Raw genomic sequence first — 23,852 nt, forward strand, 5'->3', positions numbered from 1 at the left:
CAGGTGATAGATATTGCAAGGCTCTGTTTGGACTATAGTAGCATTTCCCACCTCCCAACATTCTCATTTATATGCTCAGAGACATTAGGTTCTACATTATAAAAAATGGAGGCCATCAGATGATATATTGTTTCAAACATCTTCCTGAAAGGCAGCTAACATGTAGCTAACATGCAGTTTAGAAATCCAGTATATTCCTGTAGAGAGCAAGTTCACATCCACAATTATCACAGGGCTTTGCACCCACATCAGAATCCAGCTATGTTAGAGAAGAAAAGATGTCCAACCACAGAAGTATCCCTAGGGTTTTAGTCATAAGAATGGCCAAAGACATATGCAATATAAATCATTTCCTAATTTGCTACTTCTGAAAAGAAATGCAGGGGCTACAAACCCTAAAGTCGGCCCTTATAGTGTGGGTCGAACAGTTACTAGACTTCAGAGGTCCACAGTAGGGGCTATCCTGGTAGAACACTAAGGGTGACTTGTGCTGGGCTTGAATTTAGGTAGGATATGGCCATAGGTTTAGATATAGCAGGAGAAGTCAATAGGGGCAGATGAGGGCCAGATGAGGTTAGAACTAGAAGGTGCGGCTGGTTTCGCCAAAGAGCAGATTGGTTTACTTTGTTACTAATCAAAAGCTAGGGTGAATTTTCTGAATTTATTTGGGGGCTTGGAATCTAAAGTTCTGCTTTTCCATGTAAGCATTTCTTCCAGCCTTAAATTAGATGTGTCGTGTTTTGTAAGGAAATGAAACTAAATGGAATCTTTCGTGGTTTAAATTTCTTTTGTCAAATAGGGATAAGTTGATATGTTTCTATTGCTAAACATTTGAGAACTTAAACGTTGAAAGATGGAGCTATTTTCATATCATACTTTGGTGCATGAAATGCCTTTATATACAAACTTTCCCAAATTTCCTTTCCAGCTAAGTTCATAATTTAGTTTTGATCCAAGAAAACCAGATGCTTTCGTGAGAACAGCTTCCTCATTTGAAGGCCATGAAAAATCACAAATTTTCTGTTTTGTTTTAAATTGAGAGAAAACACTGGAACAGCCTGTCTGGGGAGGGGGTGTAAGACTCTTGGAAAATTACTCAAAGATCATTCACATTCTTGGCTACCATAGGATGTGTAGCTGCATTTATAATAAGAACAAATCCTGAGTAAAACAATTTGAGGTATTTATTCCTTCCTAAAAAAAAAGAGTTTGCTAAGTAAATGTGCCATCTCCTTATATGTTAGAATTTGGTCCTATTTTAAACACGATGTGTTATCTAACTACAAAATTCAATACAGATTAGAGAAAATGTAACAACTACTAAATGGCTCTAAATGTACTTTGCATATCACTGAACCGAGACTCAAAATGAAAAATGCACTTACCATACTTGAAAGGAGAAAAATGAAGAAAAGTAGGTTCATTTTCTTAAGTAGGTAGGCATTTTTTATACATGTAAACTTTAAATGCTGTATTATTTTACTAAGTTATAGATTTTAGCTCTTTATTAGTAAAAATAGGTAGGTAAACTATAACAATAAGAAAAGTTAGTGGTTCTGAGAAACTGGGTGCATAAAATGTTACATAACCAACTGGTTTTCAGCCTTCCAGTCAGACACTAGTCAAAGAAATAATATGACCTTAGCCAGTGGGAAAAACATCAAGCCAGATTTCTCCCAGCTGTGTTTCTCCCCTGTAGCCTTCAGCAACTTCAGTGGAAGTTCAGTGTGTTTAGGGAGAAAGATGGCCAGAAGAATCAAATTATTAAACCAAAAAGGTCAACCTTCAAATTAAGTATTGGACCAGGCTTACTGCAGAATAAGGTTTATCCTTCCCAGTGTCCCTGTGCTACAAGCAATATGGTGGACCAGCTACCATTCAAACAGGGCCGATATCCCATGTAATGGAGGCTATCCTGCCAAAAGGGTGAGTAAAGGAAAGAAGTTGTTGGCTTTAAGATGCACAAATCAAGCTATTAATGTTTCCTTGGCATTCTTTTTGATTTCCAACTCAAGGGTAGGGTAACTGCAAGAGATAGGAAAAATCCTCAGAGGAGACAGGTCCCTGGATTCAATTCTATATAAATAGGAGGCCAAGGAATTTTGAAAAATTATTGTTCACAAAAAGTTGACTTTGCCTTTGAAGTTCTTGTGTGTTCCATATTTAAGTCAGACACCTTCATTCATCCAACAGTAGCACAGGGCATTCAATAACATGATATAATGGGGTTTTTTTTTTTTTTAGATTGAAAAAGTTATTTCATAAGATTCCTCTCCATTCTGTTATAAAATCACTGGCTACTATGTTTTCAAGGATTTCTCAAGTAAATAATTTGAGTTACTTTACATTTTCAGGTCTAATTGGTTTGGTGCAATTTTTTTTAAGTGAACACAGATGCACTAATAATGGTTTAAATCAGTTCTTATTGAAGAGAATGGACTGCATGAAGGCCCTACTAATACATAAAAGAAAAAGTTATTTAACTAACATTTATCCATAGGATTTAAATAAAACCTGTTGATTTTCCCTCGTATATTCTTCTCTGCTGGTTATTTAGGACCAGGGAGATAAAATATTTTGATGTTGGTCAAACCATCAATGGAAATAAATTCTCAATACTTTAAATATTACCATACAGTGATATAGTTTATATGGATCACCAGGACTGTGAGTCACACTGCATGGGATACTCCTAATAAATCCTCGTAATGCTCATTAGTACATTACATTGCTCTGAGAATTCCTGAAGTTAGATAAAAGAAAACCAAATCTGTTTAACGTTGTCTAACCCCAAATTTCTCCAGCTACCCTGAACAAATCACTCCTGTTTTCATGTAATTCCTAATGCCAACCAAACTTTGCGACGTGCATACCTGTTTTTGTATCTCATTTTTTCCTCCTAGCACAATGACTGGCATATAGTAAGAACTCAAAAGATTTTTAAAATGCATAAATGATAAAGATGCATAGCTATACTCTCAGGTTACATAGCTTGTGTTATGCAATTTTTGGATATGAGATATCTTCATGTTCTATAGGAAGAGTTGCATTCAATTTCATGGAAAGAGGTTGCCATTTTTTTCTTCAGTACCATCAAATACGGTAAGTTAGGACAACATATCTTGAGCGAAAGAATCTTTATGAAATGTGAGAACTCTAACGAGCAAGTGTACTTTAACGAACACAAAATAGTAATGCATATTACAAAGGTATTGCTTTATTGTCCTTGTCTGTGCAGAATCCATGACCCAGTAGGATTCAGTTCCTGAAAGTTTACTATTACTTAGCATTTACTATAAATCTTTCTCCACTAGGAGATCAGCACGTAAAGGGAATATGTTCTTAAACACTTTGATGAAAAAAGTTGGGATGGTAGAAGCAGATAGTACCAAATTATACAAGATTATATACATATCTCATGGACAAAGGAGTTTGGTGCTATGATTTTAGTCACAGTAAACCAAAGACGGTCCAGGATATGACTGAAGTGATCACAGTAGGATATTTGGCCACAAAAAGACAAATAAATAAATTGTGCTATGAATTCTTCACAGTGCTCAACAGTTCAGATATCATTTATGAATTCTTTATTGCTATTAAAAATGGATGATTGGAAATAATTTTCAGCTACTGTATGTAGTTGTGGACTGCTGAGATGATGGATATAAAAGTCCTGAGCATTTATAAAGTGGCCTGTCTAATGTTATATATGCACATCTCCATGACATGTTATAACACATGATAATTTATTAGGGAGAAAGCATTTTTCAAAAAATCAGTTGTATATAAATGCTCCCTGAATCTAAAGTGCTGGCAACTTTTGCCTCAAGGGTAACTCATTTTCCTTCTTTTTAGCCAGTAATTTTTGAAAGGCCTCAATTAGAAATCCAAATTTTGGTTGGGAAAATGTGACTGACCACACTTGAAAAAGGAAAATACAAAGTGAAAAAAATATCATTCTTTCTGTGCTAGTAAAAGTTGCAAATAAATTAGCTGCACATCATTCATGAGCTGATATTATTTGGACTGGTTTACCATTTACAAGAACCAACAGTATTGTCACTTTTGTCAATGTTTGGCAATACCAAAGAGCCAAAGTTGCAGGTATGTCTGTTAGATAATCTGGGCCAAATTGCTGTAAGAATAGAGATGTTATTGTTTGTAAAACACTCATGTAAAATAACAAATTACATTTGTTTTTTTAGCTCTCATATTCCTCTTTTTTGGATTGTGAACTTGTTCCATTCATTGTGGCATCTTCCTTGTTTGAAGCTGAATCTGGAGCAACAGTTCTTTTGGTAAATGCTGGCAAGGTAAGAAGAAAAAGAGAAATAAACCTAGGTGAATATAAAACTGGCCTAAAAAATTAATTTTGCAGAAGGTAGTTAATGTATCATGGTATTTGATCTAGTTTTCTATAATTAAACTTCACAGGGACTAAGATACCTTCAACCTAAGAATAAATACATCCAATTTATGACATTTAAAAAAAAAACACATGAGAATTAAAATTTTTCTTTTATTTGAAGAATACCTGAGAGTAAAAAGTGTGTGCTTCGTCAGGATACAATGATATAAACCACACATGGGTGCACGCACACACACATATGCACACTCGCACAGAATTTTAGAGGCAGAAATCTTAAGGGTTCCTTTTTATGGAATCCTCTTTGTTACAACTTCTAGTCTACTGAAAGTAACCTGGAGTCTGAGTGTACGATTCTTTTACTATCTCCTACCCCTCGTCTGAGCTATAGATGCCTGTATCCAACTGTCTGTGTGAAATCTCTCCCGTTCTCTACTCTCTGATGCCTGCTCATTCCTTACTCTTCTCCAACTTGAAAAATGATACGCCCATCTGCCCAGTTTCTCAAACCGTGGTTCCTCTCTTCCTTTGTCCTGTCCGACCCATCCATTCAGTTTAAGAGTGAGCTCTAATGACTCTCCCTACCAATTTCACCTGAGTCGTGATTCACACCATCCCCATTACTCTCATCACAGCCCCCAAGTCACCATTTTCTCTCTTTCTGTTTACTTCTTGCTCCCTTACGATCCTTTCTCCACACCACAACCACAGTCACCTTTCTGAAAAGTCAATCAAATTATGTCATTCTTCTGCGTGACTCCCTCAGCCTGCCCTTAACTGTCGCCCAGTGAACTCAGAATAAAATCCACACATCTGACTGTGGCTGCACCCTCTCCCTCACTCGCTCAGTAGCCTGTATCTCTAGGAGACCATGTCCCTTTCTTCTCCGGAGCTTTTGTACTTTTTGCCCCCACTATCAGGAAGACGCTTCCCATCCAATTTCAACTCAGCTGCTGCTTCTTGCCATTCGGGTTTCAGCTGTAACCTCCTCGGGAAGGCAGATCCTGATCATCAATCTAAATGAGTGCTCCTGTTTCAGGTACCTTCTGTCATTTCACCTTGATAGCACCAATCACCGTTTTAAATTATTTGTTTACTTGCTCGCTACCTGTTTCTCCATGAGATGACCTTGCCTGTCCTGTTCACTACTGTATCCTCCAGAACTGAACACTGGACATAGCGCACAGCCTTCTAGTAAATACTGGTTGAACAAGTGAATATGGTTGAGGGATTTTTAAATGACAGCCAACTGGGGATTTTCTAGCTGGTTTCTGGAGTGCCTCTAGAGAGTACCTTGTCAACTTGCAAAAATCAGAATTCAGTTATTTAAAAATATCCGGCATTTAACCGATCAGTAAAAAATACCTGAACCACAGTCACATAAAATAAACCTGTAAAATGAGAGACACAGAGAGACTGCACTTTCAGAGAATTAAATCCTTTAATGGACAAGAAACGATTTTATTGCCTTTATCAGTGTCCTAGTGTTTTCATTGCCATTGATCTTTGGCATTTTATTCTACAAGGCTGAGGACAGGCTACATATGAAGTATCTTCACAGTTAACCAGGTGGACCTTGAAGTATAACACAGAAACGAAAATAGTGTGCTATTCTTGCTGTGGATAAATTATTTTTCACCCCAGGGACTTAAACTACCATTAAGCACCTCAAAACACAAAGTGAGAATACTAACTTTTCTTTTTAGAGGAATGTATACTGAGGTAAGAAAGTGAAATAGTATTTTTAAGCATCTTTCATTAATTTGCTTTTCTAAGAATATCAAATTTAAATAATATGTAAAATTCACTTCCAACTCCTATACTAATCCTTAGATAACATATTTTCCCCATGAAGAATAACAATTCTTTCCTTTTTGGTTCATTTATTTTAACAAACATTTTGTTTTAGAATAGTTTTAGATTTACAGGAAATTTATAATATGCATTTATTTTTAAAATCTGGTTTGGAGACACCAACTCCACAAAGATTAAGCATTTCAGTCTTAAAAAACGAGAGATTTCTAGAAGTCGTCAGATTACTCTGGACCTCAGTGAAATCTGGTCTGGTCCCAGTCCTGGGATGTGATGGCTCTGTCCTGGAGTTGTGTTTCTTTAGTCTAAAAGGAGCTATACATAGTGACTAGTGGTCAGTTGCCACTTTTGAAAAGCAAAAATGACAGTTTCAAAAGCTGACATTATGTGTCTCTCTTACTAAGTCCCCACTGTCTACAGGCTGAAGGTAATGGAATCCAAGTCTTCTAAAAGAGTGTCCTGACTCATGGCCATAACTTCCAGCAAGCCAGGATAAATTTGGTAGTGATCATGGCTTTAAAGAATGGATTTCTGTGTTCCTATTTCCAATAGCAATATAAACTTACAATTTATACATTTCTTCCCTTCTTCCTGGCAGAAGGAATCTACCTTTTCTTGAATTGACCTGAACTACACAAAGCTGACATAAATTACTTCTTAAAACAAACTTTCATTAATGCTGGATCGCTTCAGAGACCACAAATTATGCAGTATTTTCCCATTTCCTTTGTTTTTTCCATGGTCAATGATTCTGTGCTTTAGTTTGGTCACAGTTTGACAGGGCATCTAAGTCAGCAGAATGAATGTCTTAGCATCTACAGCTTAAACGAAAGGGCCTCACTCAGTACAAATTCCGACTAGAGTAAGGAGCTGACTGTTCTGTGAGCCTAGAAACTCATGTCTGCCTAAGGACCTATGACTATCCACTCCCTAAGTCTCCATACAGATCTCAACTGCTCCAAACTCCAAACCCCACCTTTCATGTTCCACCTGAAACTTAACAACAAAATTAGACATTTCCTAGTCAGACATAAAAGCTGGGGTTTTCTTAGTAACACTTGTCTTTGTAAGAATCATTTTTAGCCAAAGTGTATATACACATATCAGATAATACCAAAGGGTTACATAGAAAAGCAGGAGTTTCTTGTTCCACCTCTCTGATTTCCACAATCCCACTCCGAGAGTCAGCTCTGATGATCACCTCTTCTAGTTTTATTTTCTGTATTTATTTCATTTTTGTAAAACACGGAGAAGCTTATATTGCTATTTTTTGATTTATATTTTTAGACATTATCCACACTCACCTCCTTCTCCTCACCCCATACTCCCAATATAGTTACATATGAGCTTTTAGTTATGTGACTGTTTACATTATTATGACTAAATATGGCTCATGAAAACATAGTAAGTATACTATGAAAACATTTCTCTTCTTGTTCATTTTTTTCTCCTTGGTTTATTAACTGACTCTTGTTTCATTTCTTTTTATTTGCTCTTTCTCTGTGACCATCGTGCTTCTAAGTGCTCAGTTCGATCTGCCATATGTCCACTAGTAGTCTTTTTTCTTAAGTGTTCAATCGTATCAGATAATCTATCAGTTTTTAGTTTGTTTCCTGCAAATTTTCTGGATAGAATCTTTCCTTTCTTCCTTCACTATGGCAGAACTGAAAAATATGAGTGTCCAGATTAAAAGTAGCTAGAAGAATAAATAAAACAAGACCCACCCTGAGGCACATCATCACAAACTCACTGGGGCGAAAGAAAAGATCCTAAAAGTTCCTGGAGCAAGGAGTAGAAAGGATGTGGTAGGGTAGGAAGCAGGTGCAGAAGATGACTTCAAAGGAGTGACAGTCTCTATCTATGAATGAAGGATTTTTCAACAACACTGGATTTTGGAGGATAATTGTTCAATGACTTCAGAAAGAAAATCATTTTCAACTAGAATTTTATAGCCAGCTAAAATTTCAGTCAAGTGTTAATGGAAGAAATCTATTTTTAGAAATACAAAGACTAGAAATATTTACCTCCTTTTCTTTCTTTCTTTTTTTTTTTCGATGGAGTCTCGCTCTGTTACGCAGGCGGGAGTGCAGTGGCATGATCTTGGCTCACTGAAACCTCTGCCACCCGGGTTCATGCTATTCTCCTGCCTCAGCCTCCTGGGTAGCTGGGTCTATCGGCGCCCATCACCATGCCTGGCTTATTTTTTGTATTTTCAGTAGAGATGGGATTTCACCATGTTAGCCAGGATGGTATCGATCTCCTGACCTCATGATCCTCCCGCCTCGGCCTCCCACCTCCTTTTCTTTTGTGTGCTGTAGAGGTAGGAGGTGGGACTAGACTCCAAAGGCAGGGCTTGGATACCTGCCCAAATTGAGGACTAGCTAAAACGGGTCTCAAGCAGAAGCACCTCCCCATAAGACACGCCCACAAGTGTGCCTGTCAGTTTATCATTGCCACGGCAACACCCGGAAGTTACTGCCCATTTTCCTGGCGACCACCCAACAACCTGAAAGTTACTACCCTCATCCTAGAAATTTTTGCATAAGCTGCCCTTCAGTTTGCATATAATTAAAAGTGGGTATAACTATGAGTGCAGAACTGCTTCAGGGCTGCTGCTCTGGGCACGCTGTCTATGGGGTAGACCTGTTCTGTAAGCGGCAGGACCTCTGCTGCTGCTGTACACTGACGCTTCAATAAAAACTGCTGCTAACACCACCGGCTTGCCCTTGAATTCTTCCCTGGGTGAAGCCAAGAACCCGCCTAGACTAAGCCTCAATTTTGGGGCTTGCTTGTCCTGCATCACTCTTACAAAAGAAAGGAGTGAAACAAGAAAGAGGAAGGTGCAGGATCCGGGCACATGGGCATCTATATAGGAAAAGAGCGAAGGAAAATCTCAGCATGGCCGCTGTCAGTGGTTGTTTGTTGGGTGGGCCTGGCCACTCCTGGCTTCTTGTTCTGTTTTCTCTGTTCTCTCAAGACTCACATTAATCATCTATTGTCCCTCCTGAATTGATTTTCTAAAAATTTTATCTTTTCTCTCTATTGTCCCATTCTTTTTCTTTTTCTTCTCCTTTCTTTGTGGTTATTTCACATTGTTTTCCACCTTTCTGGTTTTCTTTTTTCTTTATGGAAATTATATTTTAAAATTCTGACACTGCTTAGTCTGTGTTCCTTTTTCATAGTATTTTGCCCTTGTTAAATTTAGTGGATATAATATTTTCTCTTATCTCTGAAAGGGTATTAATGATATTCTTTAAAACATCCTCTGTTTCCTCTATTACTCATTTGCTGTAAGTTCTGTTTTCCTCTTTGTTGGTCCTGGCATCTCTTCTTTTTCATTTTTCAATTTAAAGGGAGATTAAAGAAAAATTACAGGACAATTTCTATAACTGAGCTGAAATTTTGCTACAAAAAAGAAGTACTCAGGGTAATCCTAATGTTTCTCACTGCTAATGTGCCCCATTATTAAAAACAGAAAACTTACGGCTTATCAGAAAAGCACATAAGAATAAATATGTTTTTAGAAATAATTATAATTCAATTACTTGAAAGTAATTAATGACAAGGTACTTATGATTAAATTTTTTAAAGTATTTTTGAAAATATGGGGATAAGTCTGGGAAGAAAATCATAAAACAAACTTGTACACGAGAAGAATAGTAAAACATAAGGCTATGGTTTAATCAATTAATTAATTTTTTTACTAATTAAACTAATAAAGAGTTTTACTTTTTAGGCTAAATTTTTCAGTTAGATTTTACAATATAAACTATAATAAATGTTTTCTTTTTCAATTATGCTCTTGATATTTCTTCCTGTTTAACTTTCCTTTTCAGCCAGTGTATTTCTATAGAAACCTATCGTTGCTTGTGAGAACTGTATCTTAATTAAAGAAATGACCACAGTTGGTCATGAAATGCTAGTGTCAAAACCTAAATACAGGTTCTTTCACTGCCTATCATAGTAATAAATACAATTCCAAAAATCTTGATGTTTTCCATTTAATGTCTTCTAACCACTTCCCTCTAGGTGCCTTTCTAGGAAGGCTTATGAAGGTCATAATGGCAAAAGTAACAGCAGTATAACAAAGACCTCTGTGTTCACATCATGGTGTTGTTTATCTCCAGGCTCTTGAATGTCTTACTAGTTGGGACACTGTGATGTTTCATGGTGCTAAGTCCCTACTTCCTCCTCCATGCTTGTTTATATTAGAAGGACTTGGAGAAAATTTTCTATTGCTAAATATGAAAGAAAAAGAAAATTGGCCTATGTGTACATCAAATTCTGAGGTACCATAACCAACTTGAGGTCCATATTGAAGGGTGCTTCTTGGATTATGTAGATACAAAGTCACTTGGGAAAATGATTAGGACAGGAAGAAAAAATGCTCTGCATTTAGAATAAAATAATCATGAAATAATGAAAACCCAAACCATTTATCAGAAACTGATAAATATTTATTCAATGAATCCATGAATATAAACCAGCAAAAATGAGAGTTATCACCCTTGGATTTGACCTACTTCCTAGTGGCTTATTTTGGTATTTTATTTTAGAGCAATATAGCTATTTTAAATGACAGAATTATCAAATTTAATGTACAATCCTACAGGCCCATGGTAAACTGAAGAGTGAAATTATTTCCTAAATAAGAATCCATTAAATAACATTTGGATCCCAAAAGTTTAGATAAATGTGGACTTAACAAAAACAACTTACATGTATATTAATTTAATATTAATTGAATATTAGTTGAGTATTTACTATTTGCCAACTACTATATATAGTGCCAAGGAAACAGTGGTGAACAAAACAGGCATTGCTCCTATCCTCAAGATAAAAAGAAAAATTGTAGCACACTGTGGGTGCTCATAACAGAGACTACACTTCAAACTGTGAAGCTTCTGTAAGGAAATTACATATAAGCTGAACCTTGAAGACCACATATAGGAGGGAATGGAGATGGCAGGGATAGATGGTGGCAGGTGGCATTTTGGGCCAATGGACTCTTACCTTGTTGACATTGATGACATTTATCAAGATTTACGGAATATTCACAGAGTGAAATCTAGCAGTAATAGTATTCTTACTCTTTGTACAAGATTACATATTTCTCAACATTTATATTGCAAAGACCTTCAATTTTTTGATAATTTGAGTTTTATTATAAAATAACATTTTTTACTCACTCATCCATAGTTACTAGCAATCTCCAAACAAAAAATATGCCTAATTAAGATTTTTACCTTGGGTGGTTATTTAAGTTATTCTGAGAAGTATAAAGTCCAAAAAGGAGGGATTCTACATATTTTTAGTAAACTGTGTACTATTATGAATATCCTTGAACAATTTTTGTATGATTCATGAGGATTTTCTCAGACTTAAGAATATCACTATCATGTACTGGTCTTAAACTAATTTTTCCATGTGTTGCATTTTCTTAAATCTAATTTAAAAACGGGTACAGGACTTAATTACTTACAGTTCATGTATGAAAATCTTGGACTAGACAGGAAGCGACTGTGATCCTGCCAAGACGATGAGTGATCTAACCCATGAGTGTGGGAACCTTCTGGAAAGGTTCTGTCACTCTAAGGAAAAAAAGGCACAGCATTTCAATGATTACACAAGGTAAGGATCAAGACTCATTTAAATGTACTGAAGCTGAAATTAAATCTTAATATACAAGCTATGTTGTACATGCACAATTTAATATAACTATAATCACTGTAAAAATCAAATATGGGCAAGTTAAGGAAAATTTGGAAAAAAGGAGAAATCACCCATTGCTATAGCAGCATGACATATTTCTTTCCAGTCTTTTTTCCCCCATGAATAGAATTTATAAAACTTTGTGTTTAACTTAAACTTATGCCATAAACATTTTTGAAGTCATTATTTATCCTAACATTTAGCTTATGAGATACTCTTATACTATCCAGTGGATATACTATGTTTTACTCAGCCATATTTTATTGGCATTTAGGTGGTTTCCAATATTTTACCCATATACATGACACTGTGAGAAATATCTTTAGACATATAACCTTTTCCATATCTAGGACTATTCCTTATGACGAATTCTCATGAAAAAATACTGGGTCAATAAAAATAATTTTGATGTTTTAAAATACATTTAGGAAGACTGCTTTCTAGATTATATTCATCCTCTCACTCATTTAATAAATATTTAGTAAATGAAAATGAACCCAGAAAAGGTCCTTCTCCTTATGTATTATATGAATGTGTCCTTCTCCACATACCTCAGCTATAACGTTAAATAATTTTACTAATAAATAGATTTAAAATAGGTGTTTAATATACTTTCCTTTGATAAATAGTAAAACTGCACTTTCTTCCCATGAATGTTTCCTACTTATTTATCATACTTGTGATTTTTTTCCTTCTTTCACTCATTCATTCATTCACTCACAATAATTTATTGGGCACCTATGTGGTAGGCTAAGAGAAAGCAAGGCATTGGGGTCTACAGTCAGAAAGCCTTCAGGCTTGCAGAAGAGAAAGGCATTAAACAAATGACATGATTAAAAACTATGATAAGTGCTATAAAAACACGTAATTACAGGAAGAACCAAGTTTAGATTTAGGATTCAGATAAGACCCCTCTGGGAGGTGATAGTTAAGGCAATGTTTGAATGTGGAATGTGAATCCACGAAATCAGCCAGGTGAAAATTTATTGGTGGGGCACGAGAAAGCGGAAGGTGAGGAGAAGGATCAGGGAGGGCAGTCAGGGAATAAAATTCCAGACTCAAGTAAGTGCAGAGGTGAGAAAGAGCTTGGTGTGTCTCAAGAACTGGAGGAAGGCCCCACAGCTTAGGTACACTGAGCCTGGAGGAAGAGATTACAGTGAGATCCAGGGCCATGCTCAGGATTTGAAACTTCTTTTTCTTTTAAAGTACAATCAGAAGGCAATCAGGACATTAAAGGAGAAGGATGACAAACTTTATTTTTTTTTCCAAAGATTACTTGGGCCTCTGTTTGGAAAATGAATGGAAGCAGCACAGGATTGAAGTATGAATACCAGTTAAGACCATAACTGAGGATAACAGTGGGGTTCTAGGGAGATGAAGGCATCAAGAAATGTTGGCAAAAATTCCATATCTGTGGGTTAGGTGGCCCAGAAAGATTTCTCAAAATATGGTCCCCACATGGAGTAAGGCCTCATGTAACATGACCATCTGATGAATTAGCTGTCCTTCTCTATACCAAGTACCAACTATATTTTATTTCTGTGTCACATACAATGTACGTAAGTGCAAAAGAAAGGGCAAATATTTAAAAAAATGTTTTTAAAAGGTCCATATACTTTGAGCCAAAGGCACGAACATAATCCTCAGGTGGTTCAAGATCATTAGCTTTCATGTACCAAAGGGAGATGATATAGTTAGGGTATTTGCCCATGCCCCAATCTCAGGTTGAAGTGTACTCCCCAGTGTTGGCGATGGGGCCTGGTGGGAGGTGTTTGGGTCATGGGGGCGGATCCCTCATGGCTTGGTGCCGTCCTTGCAATAGTGAGTACTGGGGAGATCTGGTTTTTTAAGTGTGTGGCACCTCCCCTCACCTCTTGCTGCTGCTTTTGCCATGTGAAGTGCCTGTGCCTGCTTCACCTTCTGCCGTGAGTAAAAGTTCCCTGAGGCCTCCCCCAAAGCCAAGCAGATGCTGATACCATGCCTGTAGAGCCTGCAGAACCGTGAGCCAATTTCTTTGTAAACTACCCAGGCTCAGGTATTTCTTTATAGCAACACAAGATCAGACTAATACAGGAAGTTAGCTAGATTTAAGATGAAGACCCTGAAGTTTTTAACCAAGTGATTTTCAATTTTCACTAATTATGGGAATTTCATAAGAAACTTGAAGTCATTCACTGCAGGATCTCTAGAAAGGAAAGGATATACATTATGCCCCAAATGTATTCCAACAACTACTTTAGAATGAGCTGACATTGGGCAACTACAGACAGGTAAACTAGCTACTGGAGTTCAGATGTGACATACTACAGGTGTGGCTGGAATTGGAAGATGTATAAATGGAGAAGAGGGTTATCATCTCAACCAATGCTAGAAATCTCCACTGAATCATGGTTTTGATATAAATCATGGTTTTGAAAGAGAAAAGCATAATAAATGGTTTCCCACTAAAAGATGCTTTGATGATTAGAGGTCAGTAAGGGAAAGCAAACACATTTTACTCACTGATGCCACAATTGAGAAAGACAGTGAGAGGAAAAGAGTAGAGACACAGGTTTGAGTATCTTGTTGAAACAGATGGTGTCATGGTGGCCTCAAAATGTGCCTACCAGAGGAAGGATGAATTAAACAAAGATATTTAAATACTATTCATTCTTCCTAAAAGGCATGGTTTTAAATTTCTAAAACAAAGTCAACTGGCATCAAAGCATTGGTTATATATTTTCTATTTAGAGAAAAATAATAATTTGTTATTCTTTTTTGTTCTCTTTTGTTTTTTTGAGACAGAGTCTTGCTCAGTTGCCCAGGCTGGAGTGCAGTGGCACAATCGTGGCTCACTGCAACCTCTGCCTCCCAGGTTCAAGTGATCTTCCTGCCTCAGCACCCCCAGTAGCTGGGATTACAGGCATGTACCACCATGCCTAGCTAATTTGTATATTTTGTATTTTTAGTTGGTCAGGATGGTCTCGAACTCCTGACCTCAGGTGATCCACCTGCCTTGGCCTCCCAAAGTGCTGGGATTACAGGCATGAGCCACAGTGCCTGGGCTAATTTAAATTTTTAATGATAAAGCCAGCTACTTGGCATATGACAGTCAAAATATGGCACTGACATATTTCATTCTAGCAAATTTTAAAAATATGGGGAAAATTCTGGAGAAAAATTATTCAACAAATATTTTAAAATAAAAACTTATTAGCATAATTTAAGGATACATTTTCCCAGGTCTTACTTATAAATATCTGTTTATATGGAGATCACCTTCGTTGACAATTTTGTTTCCTATTTTTTCATAGGAATTTTCTCTATCATGATCATCGTTATCATTATTAGGGTTATTTAGTATTTTAGTTTACTAATCTCATATTGTTCAAAATTTACAATTGATTTCAGTATTCTCTGTTATAAATAATGATTTTATAAACATCTTGGTATAAAAACTTTTGTCCATATTTTCATGTATTTAATATAAATTCCTAGAATTGAAATTACTGAATGATACATTTTAAGGCTTTAAAAAATATCAATTTCATTTTAGTTGAAAAATTTATTGGTAGAGTTATTCATAACATTTACTAAACATACGTTGTTAAAAATTATTTAAAACCTTTTTATGGGTACAAAATAGGTGTGTATATTTATGGAGTACATGAGGTATTTTGATACAAGCATACAGAGTGCAATAATCCTGTATTAGTCTGATTTCACACTGTGATAAAGAACTACCGGAGACTGGGTAGTTTATGAAGAAAAAAGGTTTAACTGATTCACAGTTCCAGACGGCTGGGGAGGTCTCAGAAAACTTACCATCATGGCGGAAGGAGAAGGGGAAGTAAGGGCCTACTTCACATGGCACCAGGAGAGAGCGAGCATGGGAAACTGCCACTTTGAAAACCATCAGATCTCATGAGAACTCCCTCATCATCACAAGAACAGCATGGGGAAAACCACCCCCATGATCCAATGACCTCCCATTTGGTCCCTGTATACCTAGAAGTGGGATACCTAGCTGGATCATCTAATAGTTCTACTTTTTGCTTTTCGAAACTCCTCCATACTGTTCTCCACAGTGGCTGTACTAATTTACATTCCAACCAACAGTGTATGGGGTTTCCTCTTTCTCCACATCCTTGCCAGCATTTGTTATGGCCTGTCTTTTGGGTAAAAGCCACTTTAACTGAGGTGAGATGATATCTTAGAATTGTGATTTACATTTCTCAATGATCTTGAGCCCATTTCCTACACCTGTTTGCCATTTTATATCTTCTTTTGAGAAATGACTATCCAGATATTTTGCCTGTTTTTAAATCAAATTATTAGGTTTTATCCTCTATGGAGTTGAGTTCCTTATGTATTACGGTTATTAATCCCTTATTAGATGGATAGTTTGCAAAAATGTTCTCCTATTCTGGGGCTGTCTTTTCATGAGGCTGATTGTTTTGTTTAATGTGCAGAATCTTTTTAACTTTATGTGATTCCAGCTCTCCAGCTTTGGTTGTCTGTACTTCTGGGGTATTCCTCAAAGTCTTTGTACAATCCAATATCCTGGAGAGTTTCTTTTTTCTTATAGTAGCTTCATAATTTGAGGTCATCTATGTCTTTAATTCATTCTGATCTGAATTTTGTATATGATAAGAGATATACATTCTAGTTTCATTTTTCTGCATATAAATATCCAGTTTTTACAGTAATATTTATCAAAGAGATTGTCTTTTCCCCCAATGTATGTTCTTGGAAACTCTGTCAAAAATAAGTTCACTGTAAATGTACGGATTTGTTTCTGGGCTCTCTATTCTGTTCCATTGGTCTATGTGTCTGTTTTTATGCCAGCAACCTGCTGTTTTGGTTACTATAGCTCTGTAGTGTAATTTGAAGTCAAGTAATGTGATTCCTCCAGCTTAGTTCTTTTTGCTCAGGATGGCTTTGGCTATTCTGGGTCTTGTGGTTCTATATAAATTTTTGGATAGTTTTTTCTATTTCCATGAAGAATGTCATTGATCTTTTCACATGAATTGCACTGAATTTGTAGATTGCTTTGGGTAGTATGGACATTTCAACAGTATTTTTACAATCCATGACTATAAAATATCTTTCCATTTTTTGTGTGTGTGTCCTCTTCAATTTCTCATATCAGTGTTTTATAGTTTTCATTGTGGAGATCCTTCACTTCTTTGGTTATGTGTATTCCTAGGTATCTTATTTGTGGGTACTGTAAATAGGATTACTTTTTTGATTTCTTTTTCACATTGTCCACTGTTGGAATATAAAAACGCTACTAATTTTTGTGTGTAGATTTTGTATCCTTCAAATTTACTGAATTAGTTTAACAGTTCTAATAGCTTCTCGGTACAGTCTAGATTTTTTCAAGTAGAAGATCATATCATCGGCAAACAAGAATAATTGACTTCTTCCTTTCCAATTTGGACGCCCCTTATTTCTTTCTCTTCTCTGATTGCTCTTAACTAGGACTTCCAAGGCTATGTTTAACAGCTAGGGAAAGTGGGCATCCTTGTCTTCTTACAGATCTTAGAGGAAGGGTTTTCAGTTGTTTCTTGTTCAGTATAATACTAGCTGTGGGCCTGTCATATATGACTTTTATTGTGTTGAGATATGTTCCTTTTAAAATCCCTCTAAAACCTGAGTTTTTTGAGGCTTTTTAATATGAAGGATGTTTAATTTTATCAAATGCTTTTTCATTTGAAATGATCATGTGAATTTTGTCCTTCATTCTGTTGGTATGATGTATGACACTGGTGGATTTGTGTATGTTAAACCATTTTTGCATCCCTGGTCTATTATGAATAATCTTTTTAATAGATTATTGAATTTGGTTTGCCGGAATTCTGTTGGAGATTTTTTTCATCAATGTTCATCAGAGATATTGACCTGTGGGTTTTTTTTTTTTTTTAATGTGTCTTCTTCTGGTTTTGGTGTCAGGGTAATACTGGCCTCACAGAATGAGTTTGGAAGTATTCCCTCCTCCTCTATTCTTTGAAATAGGTTGAGTAAGATTGGTATTAGTTCTTTAAGTGTTTGATAGAATTCAGCAGTGAAGCCATCAAGTCCCAGGTTTTTCTTTGCTGGGAGCCTTTTTACTATGGCTTCAATCTCATTACTTGTTATTGGTCTATTCAGATTTTGGATGTTTTCAGGAAGTTCAATCTTAGTAGGTTGTATATGTCTAGAATGTATCCATTTTATCTAAGCTTTCCTATTTATTGGCATATAGTTACTCATTGAAGTCTCTAATGATCCTCTCTGCAGTATCAGGTGTAATGTCTCCATTTTCATCTCAGATTTTATTTATTTGGGTCTTTTCTCTCTTTTTCTTATTGTGGCTAAAGATTTGTCAATTTTATCTTTTCAAAAAAAACCTTTTTGTTTAGTTGATATTTTGTATTTTTTTCATTTCACTTTCATTTATATCTACTCTGATCTTCATTATTTCTTTTCTTCTACTAATTTTGAGTTTAGTTTTCTTTTGCTTTCTGGTTCTTTAAGATGCATCACTCAGTTTTTTATTTGCAGTTCTTCTGCTTTTTTGATGTAGGCATTTATTGCTCTAAACTTTCCTCTTAGTACTGCTTTTGCTGTACCCCATAGGTTTTGATATGTTATGCTTCCATTTTCATTTGTTTCAAGTAATTTTTAAATTTCTCTTAGTTTCTTTATTGACCCACTAGTCATTCAAGAGCATACTGTTTAATTTCCATGTGGTTGTATAGTTTCCAAATTGATTTCTAGTTTTATTCCCTTGTGGTCAGATACGATACTTGGTCTTTCAATTTTTTTGAATATTTAAAGAAATTCTTTTTTTAAAGAAGTTCTTTAAAGAATTTTTAAAGAACTGTTTTGTGACCAAACATATAGTCTATCCCTGTCAACGATCCATGTGCTGAGGAGAAGAATGTCTTCTGCAACCACTGGATGAAATGTTCTGTACATATCTATTAGGTTCATCTGGTCTATACTACAGATTAAGTCTTACGCTTCTTTGTTGATTTTCTGTCTGGACAATCTATCCAATGCTGAAAGTGGGGTGTTGAAGTCTTCAGCTATTATTGTATTGGCATCTATCTCTCTCTTTAGCTCCAATAATATTGGCTTTATATATCTGGGAACTCCAGTGTTGGGTGCATATATATTTACAATTGTTATATCCTCTTGCTGAATGCACCTCTTTATCATTACATGATAACCTTGTCTCTTTTTATAGATTTTTGCTTTGAGATCTATTTTTTCTGACGTAAGTATAGCTACTGCTGCTGTTTTGGGTTTCTGTTTGCATGAAGTATCATTTTCCGTCCCTTTATTTTTAGTCAACATATGTCTTATAGGTAAAGTGTGTTTCTTGTAGGCAACAGACCATTGGGTCTTGTTTCCTTTTTCAATCCATTCAGTCATTCTGTGTCTTCTGATTGGAGAATTTAGTCTATTTACAATCACTGTTACTATTGATAAGCAAGAACTTACTCCTGTCATTTTGTTATTCATTTTATGTTTGTTTTCTGGTCGTCTTCTTCCTGTCTTCCTTTTTGTGAAAGCAATTTCTTCTGGTAGTATGTTTTAATTTCTTGCTTTTTATTTTTTGTGTATCTGTTGTAGGTTTTTTGATTTAAGGTTATCATGAGGTTTGCAAATAACATGTTATTTTTAACTAATGATAACACTTCAAGAACAAGCAAACTAACAAACAAGCAAAGAGAAAACTAATAAAAACACTTTAACTTCACCCCTCCCACTTTTAAATTTCTTTGTCTCTATTTTTATCTTATGCTATTTATGCCCTGAAGAGTTGTATTTATTATTAGTTTTGATTGACTTATCTTTTAGTCTTTCTACTGAAGACATGAGTACCTTCTACACTGTAATTACAGTGTTATAATATTCAGATTTTTCTGTGTACTTACCATTACCAGTGAGTTTTGTACCTTCAAGTGATATAGTATTGCTTGTCAACATCCTTTTATGTCAGATTGAAGGACTCCCATTAGCTTTTGTTATAGGACTGGTCTAGTGTTGATAAATACCCTCAGCTTTTGTTTGTCTGGGAAAGTCTTCACTTCCGCTTCACATTTGAAGTATATTTTTCCTGGATATACTATTCTAGCATAAAAGTTGTATTTCTTCAGCAATTTAAATATGTCATGCCTGTCTCTCCTGGCCTGTAAGATTTCCACTGAAAAGTCTGCTGACAGATGGATGGGAGCTCCTTTGTATATAATTTGTTTCTTTAATCTTGTTGCTTTTAATTTTTTTCCTAATACTTGACCCTTGGGAGTTATATGTTTTGAGGTGGTCTTATTTGGGTTAAATTTACTTGGTGTTCTATAACCTTCTTGTACTTAAATATTTATATCTTTCTGTAGTTTTGGAAAGTTCTCTGTTATTATTTCATTGAAAGACTTTCTATTCCAATCTCTCTCTCTAGCTCCTCTTTAAGGCCAATAACTCTTGTATCTGTCCTTTTGAGGTGAAGACTAAGCTCTATTTTTTAATCTTGCCCAAATTCCTGTCTAAGGGGTCTGGGGAGTTGTGCCCTACAAACTATAAATTCTCATCATGGGTTTTATTTAATTCTATATATCATGACTTACTTTCCAATCTGACTCTGGCATAGCATTACAATACAAGGAAGAAAATAAAAATATTTTACCCCAAAACATGTTTTTCTGCCATATCTTGAAATGGCCCTGCAAAGCCATCCTTTGTGTGGGAAAAACTGCATTTGTAAAGAATCTCTATTAACATAGCTAGATCTTTTTCTTCAGGCCCTCCCAATCCTGAAGAGATTAACTAAAAGTCTAGCACCCTTTAACGATCTGAATAGGAAATATTTGTCATCTATTGTCTCTAAGGGCAGCCACTATAAGACTTCAAAAAGACCTTGGTCTCCACAATCTTTTATCTTAACCTGAATATTTCCTTTCTATTGATCCCAGGTCTTTAGACAACCTCAACTAATTGTCAACCAGAAAATGTTTAAATTTACCTATAGCCTGGAAGCCCCTGCTTTGAGTTGTCCCACCTTTCTGAACCAAACCAATGTATTTCTCAAATGTATTTGATTGATGTCTCATGCCTCCCTAAAATATATAAAACCAAGCTGTACCCCAACCACCTTGGGCACATATTGTCAGGACCCTCCTAAGGGCTGTGTCATGGGCTAAGGTCACTCGTATTTGGTTGAGAATAAATCTCTTCAAATATTTTACAAAGTTTGACTCTTTTCATCAACAGAGGCTATTTTCTAGATCTTATTGGTATGCTTCATTATTTTTTATTTTTTTTTGTCTCCTCTGACTATATATTTTCAAATAGCCTGTCTTTAAGCTCACTAATTATTTCTTCTGCTTAAGCAATTCTGCTTTTGAGTGACTCATGCATTCTTCAGTATGTCAATTAAATTTTTTAGCTCCAGAATTTCTGCTTGATTTTTAAATATTATTTCAATCTCTTTGTTAAGTTTATCTAATAGGATTCTAAATTCCGTCTCTGTGTTATCTTGAATTTTGTGGTGCTATTTAAACAGCTATTTTTAATTCTCTTAAAAGTCACATATTTCTGTCACTCCAGGATTGGTCCCTGGTGTGTTTAGTTTGTTTGGTGAGGGCATGTTTTCATGGATGGTTCTGATGCTGGGGGATATTTGTCAGTGTCTGAGCCCTAAAGAGTTAGGTATTTATTGTAGCCTTGGCAGTCTGGGCTTGTTTGGATCCATCCTTTCTGAGAAGGGTTTCCAAGTATTCAAAGGGAATTGAGTGTTGTGATCTAAGTCTTTGGTCACTGCAGCTTTGTCTGCATTAAACGGCACCTGAAGCCCAGTATCACTGTGACTCTTGCAGACTTATAGAGGTATTGCCTGGTGGTCTTGAATAAGATCCATGAGAATTCCCTGGGTTACCAGGCAGTCTCTTGTTCTCTTCCTCTAATGTCTGCCAAATCAATGAACTCTCTCTCTCCATGATAAGCTGCCTGGAGATGGGGAAGAGGTGACAGAAACATCCCTGTGGCCATCACCACTAGGACTCTGCTGGGTCCATGTGACTAACTCCTGGCTACTGGTCATGTTCACTCAAGGCCTGTAGCTTTTCCAGTTAGCAGGTAGTGAATCCAGCCATGCTTGTGGCCTTTCCTTCAGAGCAGTGAGCTCTGCCCCAGCCCAGGGCAGATCCAGAAATGCCATCCAGGAGCCACGGTCCAGAGTTGGAAACTTTAGGGATCTACTTGCTGCTCTATTCTACTGAGGCTGAGCTGACACACAAGCCAGAAGACAAAGTCCTTCCTACTTTTCACTCTTCTTTCCTCATGAAGAAAGAGTCTCTCTCTGTGGCCACCATAGTCCCAGGCCCATGATGAGTACTGCCTAACTACTACCGATGTTCACTCAACAAACTGTCAACCAGATAATGTTGAGGGCTCTTCATTCAGCTTGTAGTGAATGCTGCCAGGCCTGGGTCTCTCCCTTCAGGGTAACAGGCTCCTAACTGGTCTAGGGCTATTTCAGAAATGTTGTCCAGAAGCCAAGACCTGGAATCAGCATCCCCACTGTGCCTGAGCTGTTGCCCAAGCTGCAAGACAAAGTCCCCTTTACTCTTCTCTTTCCTTTTCTCAAGCAGGAAGTCTTTCCCTGTGACAACTACAGCTGAGAATGTGCTGGGTCACACCTGAAGCTAGCACAGGCCTGGGTCTTACCTAAGGCCTGTGGCGAGTACTGCCTAGGTACCACTTAGGGTTTTTTTTTTTTTTTTTAAATGATGGAGTTTCACTTTTGTTGCCGAAGCTGGAGGGCAATGGTGCGATGGCAGCTCACTGCAACCTCCACCTCCCGGGTTCAAGCAATTCTCCTGCCTCAGCCTCCTGAGCAGCTGGGATTACAGGCGTATACCACCACACCCGGTTAATTTTTTTGTATTTTTAGTAGAAACGGGGTTTCACCATGTTAGCCAGGCTGGTCTTGAATTCCTGACCTCAGGTGATTCGCCCACCTCAGCCTCCCAAAGTGCTGGGATTACAGGTGTGCAAGACCTACAGGCTCTTTAGTCAGCAGGTGTTAAATCTTGTCATGACTGGGTCCTTTCTTCAACAAAGCAGGTTCCCTTCTGACCCAGGATGTGTCTAGAAATGTTATCTGGGAGCTAGGTCATGGAATGAGGGCTTCAGGACTCTGCCTGGTACCCTATTCTACTATGGCTAAGCTGATACCCAAGTTGCAAAACAAAGTCCTCTTTACTCTTCTCCTTTCCCCAACTAAATCTGAAGGAAGGAGTGTCTCCTGGAGCTTTGAGCTGTATTGCCTTAGTTGGGGGATAGGTGATGCTAGCACTCCCTTGATAGCCCTGGCTATTGTCTTACTAGGTCACGCCAATGGCTCCAAGCCCAGCACGGTACCAGGCTTGTCCTTGTGGCTAAACTGCCTTTCAAGTTTATTTAGGATCCCAGAGAGCTTTAGTCCATAGTGATGGGTCTAGCTAGAACTCCGATTCCAACTATCAGGATGGATGATTCCCTTCTGGCTAGTGCTCGTCTAAATGCTTCCTCCATGGGCATGACTAAATTCTGACTTGTGTTGCTTTCCACTGTGACAGGGTAGCACTGAGTTCCCATGCAAAGTTCCACAATCACTGTTCTCTCTCTTCCCAAAACACACAGATTCTCTCTCCCACCACATGACTGCTGCCAGAGGATGGAGGAGGAGTGGGGAAATGTAGGCAATTCAAGATAGTCTTTCCTACCCTCTTCAGTGCCTTTTTCCTTGATATGATGTTAGAACCAGATGCTGTGATTGCTCACCTGAATTTTGATTCATATAGGAGTGCTTTTTTGTCTGGATAGTTAGTTGTTCAATTTGGTTTTCCTGAGAGAGAGATAGGGGGACAATTGCTGGAGGGTTCTATTTGACCATCTTGCTATGCCTCCTCCCCCTGATTATTCTTTTAATATCATTAGGAGCTGTAGTAATGTT

General features: G+C 36.9%; 1 protein-coding gene and 1 long non-coding RNA gene across 12 annotated transcripts in view; one reads left to right on the forward strand and one right to left on the reverse strand.

Annotated features, from left to right (window-relative positions):
• The window catches only part of LOC106999512 (uncharacterized), a 60,217-nt gene that overhangs the window by 34,670 nt on the left and 1,695 nt on the right, over positions 1-23,852 (forward strand). For 2 of the 3 annotated variants that reach the window (XR_013395393.1, XR_001446370.3), the window contains one exon: positions 4,206-4,313. This is a non-coding gene — a long non-coding RNA (uncharacterized LOC106999512). Of the gene's footprint in view, positions 1-4,205; positions 4,314-11,687; positions 11,810-23,852 lie in introns of all 3 variants that reach the window. The other variant, XR_013395392.1, reaches the window with a different exon arrangement.
• The window catches only part of CEP128 (centrosomal protein 128), a 457,806-nt gene that overhangs the window by 11,194 nt on the left and 422,760 nt on the right, over positions 1-23,852 (reverse strand). For 5 of the 9 annotated variants that reach the window (XM_015144274.3, XM_015144272.3, XM_077938781.1 and 2 more), the window contains 2 exons: positions 11,661-11,769; positions 3,196-4,305 (listed from right to left, as the gene is read on the reverse strand). In XM_015144274.3, coding sequence (XP_014999760.3) covers positions 4,202-4,305; positions 11,661-11,769 — 213 coding nt within the window. In that variant the 3' untranslated portion in view covers positions 3,196-4,201. Of the gene's footprint in view, positions 1-3,195; positions 4,306-11,660; positions 11,770-23,852 lie in introns of those variants that run through there. The other 4 variants (XM_077938779.1, XM_015144269.3, XM_077938780.1 and 1 more) reach the window with 1 other exon arrangement.

Source organism: Macaca mulatta, chromosome 7 (genome assembly GCF_049350105.2).
Source record: "Macaca mulatta isolate MMU2019108-1 chromosome 7, T2T-MMU8v2.0, whole genome shotgun sequence".
NCBI lineage: Eukaryota > Metazoa > Chordata > Mammalia > Primates > Cercopithecidae > Macaca > Macaca mulatta.